Source organism: Toxotes jaculatrix, chromosome 8 (assembly GCF_017976425.1).
Source record: "Toxotes jaculatrix isolate fToxJac2 chromosome 8, fToxJac2.pri, whole genome shotgun sequence".
NCBI classification, from domain to species: Eukaryota; Metazoa; Chordata; class Actinopteri; family Toxotidae; genus Toxotes; species Toxotes jaculatrix.
In genome coordinates this window covers 13,875,607-13,889,299 of record NC_054401.1, presented here as the reverse complement: position 1 = coordinate 13,889,299, position 13,693 = coordinate 13,875,607, and the positions used below count along the sequence as shown (strand labels likewise).

General features: G+C 40.4%; 1 protein-coding gene across 1 annotated transcript in view; it reads right to left on the bottom strand.

Moving 5' to 3' along the window:
* The window catches only part of LOC121185881 (dynein heavy chain 11, axonemal), a 36,316-nt gene that overhangs the window by 4,187 nt on the left and 18,436 nt on the right, over nucleotides 1-13,693 (bottom strand). The window contains exons 52-73 of the mRNA XM_041044371.1: nucleotides 13,286-13,448; nucleotides 12,680-12,803; nucleotides 12,313-12,455; nucleotides 11,351-11,512; nucleotides 9,592-9,825; nucleotides 9,267-9,413; nucleotides 9,047-9,160; nucleotides 8,817-8,960; nucleotides 7,796-7,978; nucleotides 7,576-7,677; nucleotides 7,339-7,473; nucleotides 5,862-6,035; nucleotides 5,463-5,698; nucleotides 5,203-5,325; nucleotides 2,689-2,893; nucleotides 2,403-2,567; nucleotides 2,032-2,172; nucleotides 1,570-1,740; nucleotides 1,020-1,142; nucleotides 739-932; nucleotides 503-651; nucleotides 299-426 (exon numbers count right to left, since the gene is read on the bottom strand). Coding sequence (XP_040900305.1) covers nucleotides 299-426; nucleotides 503-651; nucleotides 739-932; nucleotides 1,020-1,142; nucleotides 1,570-1,740; nucleotides 2,032-2,172; nucleotides 2,403-2,567; nucleotides 2,689-2,893; nucleotides 5,203-5,325; nucleotides 5,463-5,698; nucleotides 5,862-6,035; nucleotides 7,339-7,473; nucleotides 7,576-7,677; nucleotides 7,796-7,978; nucleotides 8,817-8,960; nucleotides 9,047-9,160; nucleotides 9,267-9,413; nucleotides 9,592-9,825; nucleotides 11,351-11,512; nucleotides 12,313-12,455; nucleotides 12,680-12,803; nucleotides 13,286-13,448 — 3,460 coding nt within the window. The remainder of the gene's footprint in view (nucleotides 1-298; nucleotides 427-502; nucleotides 652-738; nucleotides 933-1,019; nucleotides 1,143-1,569; nucleotides 1,741-2,031; nucleotides 2,173-2,402; nucleotides 2,568-2,688; nucleotides 2,894-5,202; nucleotides 5,326-5,462; nucleotides 5,699-5,861; nucleotides 6,036-7,338; nucleotides 7,474-7,575; nucleotides 7,678-7,795; nucleotides 7,979-8,816; nucleotides 8,961-9,046; nucleotides 9,161-9,266; nucleotides 9,414-9,591; nucleotides 9,826-11,350; nucleotides 11,513-12,312; nucleotides 12,456-12,679; nucleotides 12,804-13,285; nucleotides 13,449-13,693) is intronic.

The window sequence follows — 13,693 nt, the reverse complement described above, 5'->3', positions numbered from 1 at the left end:
AAATTGATAAAATAAATTTGTTTTTATGTATATTTATCTTTGTGTTCAAATGAAGAATCATTCCAATCATTTTCCCTTTGTCCTGAAGTAGTAAGGCACTCACTTGGTTGCAGGCTTCTCCCTTTAAAAGAGGCATTTACGGAGCTGATCTAGCCAATTATCTTTTTTATTGAACCAAATTGAGTTTATTTCCCTTGCTCAGGGGGTGAGATAATATCATTAGATGCATTACAGGCTGGCTGGAGGAGCAGCCTGAAGTCACTACAGTAATCTAGTCAGTGAATGGTAAAATTCCCACCTGCAGAATGACCCAGTGTCCCAGTTTAGAAGCACTCCTCAAAGCCCTTTCAGCTACCTCCTCCTGCCCCTGTCCCAGGGACACATTGTGCAAGGTGCCCTGGTCAATGGAAAATCCCAGCTTCAAGCCTGAAAAGAAAGGAAATTTTGAATGTTTATACTTACCAAATCAGGAAATATAAGTAACAAATAACACGTGTTGTACCTAGTTTCTCTACATCTTTGAGTGGGTCCACTCCAGGTGAGAGGATGAAGAACACAGGGGTTGAGGGCCCACTTTCCTCATACAACTTGTCAAATTCCAGCCTGGCAGCATCCACATATTTTGTTCCCATGTTCTCCTCTACAAAGTTCCTGCCAGGGAACATTGTCAAAAAGTAAAAAAATGTGATTCGCTGTTCAATACTTAAAAATACAAATGTAATTTGGTCATTTACTCACTTTAGTGTATAGGTGATCCTATCAGGGCGAAGTGCTCTAAGGATAATGAGCTTCTGGAGGGAACTCTTGTTCTTCCAGTCCTGGGGAAGTCTTTCCTTTTCAGGACAACTGGATTCAACAATCTTCCTCCAACGCTTTGGTGAGCTCTCCATGTCTCTGTCCAGTCCACTGAAGTCCTCCATTGTAGAAATTGTCTATATCCAAATAACAGACATTATAACACCCGTCTTAGCAGTGTACAATGGTGTGTAGCGATGATATGTTAATAGCCTGTACTGTACCTTAACGGCTCCCCAGGTATGTGGAGAGAGGAAAGACACAGGACTAAGTTTGCTAGCTTCAACAGGAAAACGCAGTAGGAAGTCAAATTCCTGAGCATCAATCAGGCCTTGTTTGAGCAGAATCTGAGGGGAAGGACCAAGAGCAGTTTGTAATGATCCATGTTGCATTGATCTCTTTTTGGTCATTTCCACAACAACTGAATACAGCAAGAAAACTCTGGAAAAAGGGACTGGGTAAACTAATACAGGCTGAATAAGTGCCTGTGAATGTGACAAAGCCATATGAAGGACAGCCTTCAAAACGCCACAGTTTCTAAGATGAAAACAGTTGGCGCAATGACAGATAATTGCATTATGCCATCAGAACCAACCCCCTTGTCAGAACCAACTGTCTGAACAGCAGCCATGGAGCAAGGTGTGAGAGGTAATCAATAGCAGCGTATGGTCCTGCTGACTGCTTTTAATTGAAGTTAATGTGGGGGCAGAAAAGTACTTTGATTGATGAGGATGACAGGAGGCCCCACCTTTGAGGCGGCCCTGAGTCCCTCACCTGGAAGGCAGTGTGTGACAGGAAGGTTAACTTGTCTCTCTCAAACAGGCCCTGGCTGGTGTACAGGAATACATAATAGGTGGTGGCCTCAGTGAGGATGTGCACTCTGGTCCTCACATCCTCATCCCATTCTGCACGCTCCATCGCTTTGTTAAACACTGAGTTAAAGGTCTGGAAAACAACCACAGAGAGGATTAGTGCTATCATAAAGAATTCATACATATAGCCACGACCCTGAGCCCTGCACTGGACAGAGAACTAAACACAAAAACAAAAGCTGACATTTTGGTAGAGAAACACACATTCAAGCTGATTTGCCTAAAATTTAAATCAGCAAAAGAAACGACAATCACAAACAGCACGGCAGAACGGAATATTCGTCAAAGTGGACTGAGTATTATTTAAAGTAATGCACAGAACAATGTTTGTCCCCTGAGAGCGCTTCAGGGGTAAAGGTTTCACCTTCAGAGAAAACTGGTACATGGGGTTAATCTTGCTGAGGTCACTGATGATGAAGAAGAGGAGCGACGCTCTCTCAGCTGCTGGGCGGTATAGTTCTCGAGCCTCGTTGATCTTTGTCTCGTTCTCTCTGGCCTCCACCACCTGCGTGTTCCAATTGTGCAAAATGAGCTATTAGGCTCTCAGTCATGCTCCAAAACCCTCTCATTACACATATTCCAAACTACACATCATTTGCAGCTAATGCAATAAAATGAGGCTCTTGCTGATGCATGACATTCAAAAACACTTGAGTGACAAAAAAATAAAAAAACACATATGTACTTGACTACAGTCTGATTACTGAGCGGACCCTGCTGGTGTAATAGCCTCACCTTGCACTGAATGTGAGCAGCTGTGGTCTTGGTGTTCTCAAGTTGCTCCACCAGAGAAATTTCACCAAGAAAATTACCACAGGCGGCAGAAAGGCGACTCAACAGGTCATCCTCCAACCTCTTGAGCTCAATCTTGAAGTGGTTCTGTTGTGTGGTCAGCTTCATCTTGGGAAACATACACAAAACAATTCAGATTGGTGTACTTTTCTGTTTCATATATTAGAGACTGTGGTCTTGCATTTTTTAAAAAATCACTAAAATCAGAATGGTTTACTTAAGGGTTCACCTTTAGGGCCTCCAAGTCGGGCCTCTCCCGGGACACTACCTGTCCAAGCAGCTGTTCTTCCAGGCCCACAGGGGTGACTGTGAAGTTGATGAGGGTGGTCTGGGCCTGGAGCTCAGGAGGGAAATGGGGATTGGCCAACTTAGTGTGCATTATGAGTTGAAAGTTACTGTTGTATTCACACTCCTTGCCCCCAATTTGAATGTACCTGGAAAACAGAAGAGTAAAAAACTTAGCTGAAGTCGACACCGACTACCCAATTTTGTTATGAAGCTGTTACAATACATGAAGTGTGCTTTAAAACTCAGCTTTGTTGCTTCTATAGAGAGTAACTGACTGAAACTTTAGAGCTATTTGAGGAACGAATCCCAACTCAAGGTCAACTTACAAGCTTTTTCTAAAGCTTTACTGTTGAGTCAGCATGGAAGAAGTGCTGTGGATAAAATTATAGCAGCTACTGAGTTTCCAGTAGCTTCCATCACCATGATTATCACCACCAACTGAGCACACATTTGGCTGATGAAGACGGTGATACACTTTAAAAAACTCCAGAAAGTATGTGGACTTTGAGACAGTGTTTGTTTTTGACAAAATAGCATCTCCAATGTAATGAGTGACCCTTCATGTTTAGAGCTGTTGTTTGCTAATCAAACGGTCTGCTATAAACATTATAAAACTTTTATCACAAGTAATTTCCTTTGTAAGACAAAGCAGGTGGTTAATAAAATTTAAAAAAAGGAATCATGATGATTAGGAACATTTGAATTGTGGTGGTATAAACTCTTTGATCCTGAAATGTCTTTATGCATCTGAGCTTGTCGACCTCACACTTTTGCGCGTTGCAACTTCAACAGATGAAAGAACTTCACTCTGGCTCCAAATGTCACTTATATTGAAGACAAATAATCTTGAATAAATATGACAGATTACCACCACAGCAGCCAATTTTTATCTGTTCCTGCATTTCAATTAAATTAGCACTGGCTTGACGAACCTGGTGGCTTTTCATTTTTCTCTAATTACCCCTTAGATGTCAGGCAAGGCCCCAATTTTACAGCAGAGGTTCCTCATGGCCTGGGTCTGGTTCAACTCTATATCTTCACAAGCCAGAATTAATGTACTATTGATAGAACCATTACTCCACCAAATTAAAGTCCTTGCTGATGGATTGGCTTGTAGTCTTCCGTCAGCCATGAAAGGAATAATTAGTATTCATTACTTCACACTCTACAACATTCCAATTATTAATGAACTTCAGCTGTGGAGCCCTACCAGATCCATCATGGCTGCCCCAGCCGGTTGTATTAATCATCGACAGAAACAAGTGTGCGGGTCATCTACAAGGGATAAACTTATAATCAGATTTACCATGATGAATCGTTTTTCCTGGACAGACAGGACTTCAGAAGAAGCTTGGTGAACATGCACCGAGATACTCAATATTCATGGTCATACACAGATCAGTACAAGAAAGATGTAAACATTCTTGAGGCGGATGCCAAAGCAGAATGTCAATATAGAGCATTTTCGATTTATTTTCTGCAGGTTGTCCAGTATAGGAAATTAGCTGGATTTTGCCTGTTGAGGATTAACTGGTAACTGAACAAAGGAAGTGGATTTCACTGGGCAGCAATAGTCACGTTTAAAAATTAGGTTTGAAAGCAGATAGATTTACCAAATACAAACCAAGTGCCAGTCTGGATGGTATGTGTAAGTTGTCGATAAAGATTTTAAGTCAAGTGGCGTTAGTGGTAAAGCCTTATCTTTCATTAAATAACACAAAATACTGAAATATGGCCTCACTACTTGACAAAATGCATCAATTTACGATCTTAGATAATGCAGATGCAGTGAGAATTTTATCTTTCTGCTTCCAAACAAATAAATGCAGACCAACACCAACAGGTCACCTATCAGGGTTATGAAATTACTGAAGCTGAATTGAGTTTGCCATAATGATGGAGGACCAGTAAATTTAGTGTGTTACATGCTTGCTTTTTGTGGCCAACAGGAGTCCTTATACATAACCATGACTGTCCTCAATTCAGCTTTTACACACTGAGGCTCAGCTGTTCAATATTCATCACACCAAAAGAACATGAACACACAAATATACATCTATCACCCATCTTGAGGGACCAATCAATATGTTGGCCTCAGGGATTCAGAGCACGTGTCACAAATTCATTTATAATCTAAAGAGTGGGCAATAATAATGCATTCAGTCATGTCTTACTGGTGTTTCAATGCTCACTCAGATTCAACCATCTGGCAAATCTGCTCCTATTGTCTCACACCACAGACACATTATGATGGCTTGTGGGCATATTGACTTGTGTATCAACAGGGATAAAAAAAAAAAATCCAAAAAACATACATTTATTTAAAATGTTTTTGATGAGCTACAGCAAAACAAAGCATTTGTATGTGGTGAGCTGGTTTGATGCTTCATATATGTATTTTTTTGTCTTTGATCTTTCAACATTGTAAATGTAATGTCGCAGTTTCACTACCAACCTTCCTCTTTTGATAGTGTTTTTGCCCAGTAGAGGCTCCAGGACCGGGTCTACCTTTTCTGGCAGATTCTCAAGCAGAACCGTTTCACCACAAGTAAGGGCTTGTTCGATCACATCTAGATACCTGCTGAATCAAAAGCAACGGAATAAAAAACACAAACAAGTATTCTGACATGCACATTTCTATGGTATAATAGCACTCTTCATGGCTTTGTACAACAGGACACTGTGATAGCAAACAGATAGATATCTCCTTCTCACCCTTTCTGTCCCAGCTGCACCACCCTCAGCTCTGACCCTAGCCGGTTTCTGATCCACTTGATGCCCTGCTGCTGTGGGTCAATGATGAGTGGCCAACGCTCACTGGTGGTCAGGATGGCAGCGTTCTCGGTGGACATCCTATCATTTGGCAGGCCCTGGTTATGCCAGGCAGCCACAGTGGCATCATCTGTAAGCATGAGGATGGGATCCAGGCCGTCTGTCAGGGGTACAGAGACCTGGAACAGAAACCAAGGAATGATGTCACTCTAGTCGGATCGCCAGTGGCAGCTGAGACAGATGAGCTTCAGTTCACAGACTTTACAGAGGATGTTTGGAGAGAAAGATTTTACTCTCTAAATAGCTATAGTCTAAAACAGTAAAAAAACTGACCTGACTTACCTTTTGAGACCGAAGGAAGGGGACCCATACATTGTTAAGGAGGTCCACACGATACGGTCTGGTAAAGTAGCCCATGTAAGAGACGAATGCTGAAGTTAGGAGGACATCACCACACAGAGTTTTCTGTTGCTTTTCATACTGAACAAGTGCTTGGGACCAGCGCTCGTTCTCCGACTGAAAGACAAAAAGACCAGGTTTCAATATCATTTTAAAAATTCACAAGAAACACATAAAATAACAGGTTTACCAGGAGAACTCTTCTGAAAACAGTTTAAACCAAAGGACTAAAGAGGAATCTACAATGCAGGGAACTGAACTGAAATGCTGGGCAACTTCTCACTCCATTTATTTTAAAAACTAAGAAAATGTAAGCAGTGCAGCATCCAACTGCAATTCCCTTAAAATAGCTTTGGAAGTTTGATTCACTCAGCATTAATTTAGCATTCATTTAAACCTTCAATACTATGACTGTGACAGCCCTACAACAATAAATCATGCATGGCATTTTCTTACAAGGGGCTGTGGATCTAGAATATGTCACATAATAAATTCTCAGACAGTTAAAAATCACTACAATTTTACCCTAATGTATTATGGATTGCCTGTAATATCACTCAGTCCGGGGTGAGACACTGTTAATTTCCAACAGCTGTTGAGGCTTTGAGGTAAGTTAATGATTAAATATAGACGGTCTGATTTATTAGTCTGAACACTATTGCTTCCAGGTCAATGCCATAAAGACAAAACATTTATCTTGATATGCTTAAAAGCCAAGCTGTTCCATGCAAACCACATTTATTTTGTTGAATAAGAAAGTCGAACTCACAAAATGGCGACTGAAATGGCCATCTTTTATTTCATATTAGCATCCATAAAGATAATAGATGCTGTAAAAAAAAAAAAAAAGGCATGCGCAGCAAGGCAAAAGTTAAATATAATATTCAGAAAAATATCCAAATGTGCAACATTAGATATCTATATATTCCAAACATGAATATTCCATGACAATTTTCAAACAAAAAAAAATCTTGAAAAATGAATTATTATTTCACCTAAGACAAACTACAGCTTGTGCAAGGACATTAGCACACAAATGTGCGCACACACACGTCTACTGCACTGACTGAGAGCAGTGTTAGTGTAGCATTCTTGCCATCTCTCTTCCTTTCTCCATTTGGAAACCGTTCAGCCAGCCAGTTGCCCAGTTCAGCCATGCGTTTTCTGTGGTCCAGCCCTCTCTACCTGTCTCACAAGTCCCCAGTATGCTGCTGGGCCAGGCTGTAAAATCTCCCTTTGCTTGATCGACTCATACAAATGTCAGGCTATCCTGCCAGGACATAACAACTTCTAGTCCAGATTACTGATGCAATTCGATTACCAGCACCTCTCCATGCATGCCTCTGCCAAACTGACAGTTTGCTTTATGCCAGGGCAGCCCCAGTGACACCACCAAACTCCTCTATCTCTCCTTGTTTACCTCTAAGCCCTTGACTAGTCGGTTGGCCAGCTCTATGGTCTGGTTGGTGCGTGTGACCTCCTCCTGACAACTGATTTTCTCAGCTGTAGCCCTTTCAAACTGAGCTGTTAGGCTCTGGACGCTGGCATCAAGATCCTGGAGATACAAACCAAAAGGCACGGAAATTAGATACCATTAAGAAAATCTAGCTTTTAAACTAAATGACGTAAGTAAGTATAATAATAACATTTAACTCACCGCCAGTTTCTTTTGAACTGACATTAGTTTGGCTGTTGCAGTTTCTAGTTCTGCATTAGCTTGTGATAATGCATGCCTCTTTGGAATTACCTCACAATAAATCTGCAAAAAAGGAGGCAAACCTTATGAAAAAAAAATCTCCTCGATGAAGAGCAAACCTTCTTGAAGAATAAGGCCAGAAAATGTGTTAACATTTATTATAACTTAGGTGCTGCCTAACCTCGTAGTATCTGACGATGTTAATAGTCCAGGCACAGAGACCAGCTGCAGCTGTAGATTTGGTCCGAACTAGGTCAGGGTGAAACTCTGGGTTTCTCAGATACTCTTGTTTTACCACAGTCAAACAGGACTCTGGGATGTGCTCTTTGTCATATGACACCAGGGCCTGCAGGAAATCATCCACCTAAGAGACATAAACACAAATAGAGATGGATACTTTAATACCCACACTGGAAATCTGGGGCCAATGCCAGTATAATAATAATTAATAGTAATTACAAATCTAAACAACTCCACACAACTTTATGCTATGTTTCCAAAAGAGATGGTCTTATAATTTGATCCCGTTCGCAATTAAACTCAACACAAATTAAATGATCTCTGTTGTTGCTGTTGTTGTGAAATGAATAAGCGCACTTGGTATGGATCAATATTTAAAGTTTAGTACTTGGCAGATACTGGAAGTTAACACTAACAGACTATATAGCCATACTGAGAAAGCATATTGGTCTAACACAGATTACTCGAATGCATTTAGAGCTATATGTAAAATATACAACTACCTTTCCCTTTTTTCACCTGTTGCCCACTGACACCAACGATAAAGAGCCACAGTGAAAACAAGCTTTTAAGCTTATGCTGTCCTTGATCTTCTTTTAAATAATATATATGAGGGATGTATCAGATGCATTTTTAGTCAAATTCAACCAATAATAAATTCAAAAACCTAATATGTCTAAAATGATTTAAAAATATATGTTTGCAAAAGAAAGAACTGACCTCCATTTCATGCTAAATTCAACTGGCTTTTTAAAAACCAAATACATCCTTTTATGGTCACATTTGCATTAATAGTCGCTAGAGGTTGAGAAACGGGTCAACAGTGAGTGAGCATATTCATAGAGCCATCCAGCTGTAATGTGAGCACTGGAGAGATGATGGGCAGGGCCAGGGTCAAGGCCCACACACAAATTAGATTGGCATTAATCAGGCAGATGTGATTGACATTATGACAGCTTAACCTTGCCCATGAAGGCCCGCGCCGCCTTCCAGCTCCGATCTTTAGGCACTCGACCGCGGGGGGCTAACAGAACCATCACAGCTGCTGCTACATTGATCACTGCCACTGGAGGGTTTGGAAAGGCCTTCAGCTCAGTAAGATTCATCTAAAAAAACAATTATAAATGTTATATAATCTTTAGAATAACTGAAGATTTGATGAAGATTTGATGAGTTTGATAAAACGAAGCACCTTGTTGAGGGTGTCCAGTGCTGCTGTGGCAGCTGTCAGCGATGGCTCTGCTTTGGCTAGGTCGTTTTCACAGTCCTTCTGTTTGACTGATACTTCTGCCTGGATTACAGCAACCTGTACAAAAGCATCTATGATTAATTAAATCACAAAATATTATGGAATAAAAGGTGTGGTATGAATAGTGAGTGTGTATGTGTGTATGAAAAACAGGATATCTCACTTTTTGTGCCTCGACATCTGCAGCCTCTCTCTTATTTCTAACCCTCTCAGTCTGTAGTCCAATCTTTGTAATTAGAGCTTCAATATTCTGGTTTTTAAAGGTCAGTTCAGCTTCTTGGGATGCCAATTTGGCTTGTAGATCCTCAACCTAAAACAGAGAAAAAAAAAAATGATTACATGTACTTCAATGTGTAATACATGTACAGTTAATGTCAGGGAAATACCAACACTGTTTAAATCAGAGACTAATACTATTTTTAATTTACCTACCTCAACCTTGTACCTTAAACCCTAATATTAGCTCCCTACACTATAAAGACGTTTACCTGAGCAGCAGTGGTTTGGAGCTTTTGAAGGCCGATGTCAAGCCGGTTCATCTTGTGCTGGAGCTGAGACCGGCTCTTCTCCAGAAGGTTTCTGTACAGCGTGATTTGCTGGAGAAAACTCTTGGGGGTGGTGTAATTGTACCTCTTCTCATTGCGCTGGTATTTTTCACTTGCCTGGTTGACACTGGTGTGAACGTAGGCCATGAAAAGACTGATGGATTCCTGGACGGCAGGCTGTAAAAATAAGCAGACAAGGGGGGGAGAGGGGAGAACAGGGCGCGCTGGATTGAGTAGAGTTTAACATCCCCAACCTGATGGAGACTGAAATATTATCTTCATAAATTTTGAATTCATCTACAAGTTTTGCCATCTTACTTGGCTGGCCCTGACTTACTCAATCTGAAATTTAGGTGCAGCTACCAGGAATGATTACGCTTTGAAACCTCTATGAAAATAATGTGTTTAGGCCACTGACGTGCAGCTTATAACACATGCACACTGTTTACATTATCTCTGATGCCCTCCAACTTTCTAAACACTGTCTTCAGTGGCTGTTGTACTATATTCCAATGGGGTATTCATCATATGGTTGCTCAATGACACACAGCCTCCATTAATCAAACAGTTAGCGATCAATTAAAGCAAAAACAAATGAGCAGAGAATACAAGGATCAAACCTAACCATAATTCACAAAAAACCATTGTTAATGATCATAGAGCCAGGAGGGAAAAAAAATCATTATTAATTAAGATTTGACATAATGCTTTTTGACAAAGCATGCTATGTTCAGTTGAGATACGAAAGTTCTCATTGATTGGCCTTGTGCAACAACTATTAGTGGGTTGTGCATTTCTAACTTTAAATAAATGATCATTTCAATGCTTGTATTCCTGCCTCTTTAAGAAGATAAACAATCATTAACTTAATGACTTTAGATATAAGGTCTTATATATTTATATGTTTCAACTTTTCAAGTATTTTCAAAGTATTTTGCTATTAAAGCAAATGAATTTAAATTGGAAAGTTCTTACTAATTCCACAAAACTGTATTATTTATTTTATTATATTATTTAAGTCCTCCTGTGAGTACCTCATTACTATGACTTTATTACTAGCCGCATGCTCGAATAATGTTTGGGGTGAATTTGCATCAGGCTGCTATTACTAAGCAGTGATACTCCAATAATGCCACACATTCTTAAGTACTACAGCTACTGCTACTACAGAACATCTTTTCTGCACATGGACAGATGTAGACACACAAACACACACACACAGTGGAAAGTAATAGTCTGGCACGTATTCACATATGTGATGACACTTCCTGGTTGTGACAGCTGTGCCTCCTTAGAGGGTCGTTATGTGCTTAATCACTCTTCTCTCATTAACATAAATGATCCTGGGTTGTGATCGTTCCACTGCTATGATGGAAAACAATGATATGCCTGCTCTCTCTGTGAGTCTCCAGGCATGTGTTCAGCAATTTGTCAGTACCTCAGCAGAGAACTAATGATGAGGGATCTATGGAAAAGTTAATCCAGCTGGACTGCAGTAATTAGAAGGTGTTCATTAAAGTCTAACTCAGTCTGGAATATGGGGGTACATGGCAAACCTAAGTAAATACTGTACATGGCTTGTTTATGGTAAAATCACAAAGTTCACATATATGTAGGGGAGAGCAGGGAGCCAAAAATCATTTCATTTAGAATTTGTCTATTAGGATGAGCGAGATGGTGATATAAAGTTGAAAGGCCTGACCTCGATGCCTTCAATCTCCTGGATGAACCTGTAGCTGACCGACTGCAGAGCATCAGTGGTCCAAGGATGGAACCAGTTGATGGTGGTGCATTGGATGAGGGCTGGGAATCGACGGGCCCTAATACGAAGGTCATTGCCCACAGGAGACAAACACAGAACCACCTACAAAGAAGGAAGCAGAGAGGCAAAGAGTCAACTACAAGCACACACGAAAACACATATGTACAAACATATATCCCCACATTTGAGCACAACAAGATGTGCAGCCAAGTGCACACAGGAAAATCAAAACAGATCATAGATATCACAGATGCATTCAAGAAGGGAACCCATAACTGGCAGCCTTCTGTGCCCCCACTTTCATCACATTGGCATGTGGACAGGCAGCCACATTCCCAGTTGGCTGGAGCAGACGGTGACGCTACCAGAGGCCCTGGCGCAAAGACTAGCTGGACGGCAGACGTGTGTACAGAGACAAGAATTTCCTTCCTTTTAACCCCCCAGTTTGTCTGGCTCTTATAATTCAGCTTGTCAAACATATTTAATAATATTACACAGCAGCTGTGCTTTTTATTTTCTACTCAAACATGCTAGAGAATGCATAAGATTTTCACATTAATTTCTTGTTATGAATGTCGGCTGTAATGGCACATTCAAGTGCTATCACAAATGTCATCCTCAGTGTAACATTGTTTTTAATATAATTTTCCTCAGCTGCCAGTTTCTAATCGCTTCTTTTCTAATGTTTGTCTTGGTGGTAAATGTTGAAGCAATACTTGAGACCACCACTGGTCTCATGAAGTCATTCAAAGCTCACGTTTTGTTCAGACTCAAACTGACACATTTTATAGATACAAGGACAAAAACCGAAAGAGCAACACAATAACAGTATATTCAAACTGACAAAGCAAGAAGCACTAGGAGATAATAGAAGATAGTAGAGAGAATGTGAGAGACTAGACCGTGAGCTGTAGCCGGACTCGGTCGGTAAAGAATTTCCAGCAGTTCTTCCTGTTGTCCAGCAATCCGAGAGCTCGGACCTCAGCTCTCACACCTGACATGATTCCTTCAATCTCCTCCTCACTGAAGAGACCAGGAATTTCTCCTGGAAAAAAGTAAAAGTCATAATCACAGAGCGACAAACTGTGGTGATCAATATTCACTCTCCATACAATGTTATAATTTCAGAATGAGACCGAAGACTGAATAAGTTAAATAACTGATAAGGTACATTCATGAATTGAATCAGAGGATAACAACATATAATTCTACATACACAGGCTGACACAAGTGAAAAACAGTACGACTGTTATGGAGTTTGGGTCTGACCTGATGCCAGTAGGTCATTAATAACGACCAGAAACCGCTCATCAGGAATCTGTGCGTCAGTCAGGAGCAAAGCCACACGCTGATTCTTCACTCCAGTCTTTAGGAACAAGCCCGCCAGATCCATCTAAATAAAACCGCAAATGGCATGAATGGGCATCATACTGAGTCCACTGGAGAATTTCAAATTGCCCAACAACAATCAATGGGATAGCACGAGTCCCACGATAACGTCTTGATAATAGGCTATTAAACAATTAAATTGACAAACTTGCTTCATCAATGAGGTATTGAAATATTTCCCAGGGGCTTTTAATAGTATCTGACAATTATTTCCCGCGTCAGTGGAGAAGCTGAACAAAAAAGAATTTCATCAATATCCTGCATGCAGCCAGAGGGAAAACTCATCTAGAGATTTTTTTAAAAGAAACCCTCATTTAAGTTAATTATTTATATTTTATAACAACAATGTATTTTAAGACCATGTCAAAAGATTGTAACTACAAACAGGTCACTTGAAAGTTCTACATTTTCAGAAACGCATTTTTTATGAAGTTATACTGCACTTCCTGATCTATTTGTCTGTAACCTAATGACATCAATATTTACCTTAAGGTCTTGGATGCTATAACCTTTGCTTAGAGTGATTTGGAAGACTTCCACCGAGGATATGTAGGCAGCCAGACGAGTCAGGCTCTGCTTCCCACTGCCCCCGACCCCGACCAGTAAGCCATGACACCTTGGAGACTCCAGGATGCGACTGATACGACAGCTGGTAACAACACAATCTTTGTTATGCCACTACATACACGAGTCCCTCCAAGTATTATAGTAATACACACAGAATGTCTTTAAAAATAGCAATATGGTGTCTCCACTGCAGCAGTAACTTCCCTTTCCAATAAACTCCCATGTTTATAAGCTCTTTCCGTAGTCAACATGTGGTTGTGTGTTTGGTTTATTAAACATATGTCCACTGTGATCATTATAATGTAATTCTTATGATAATATGTGAAC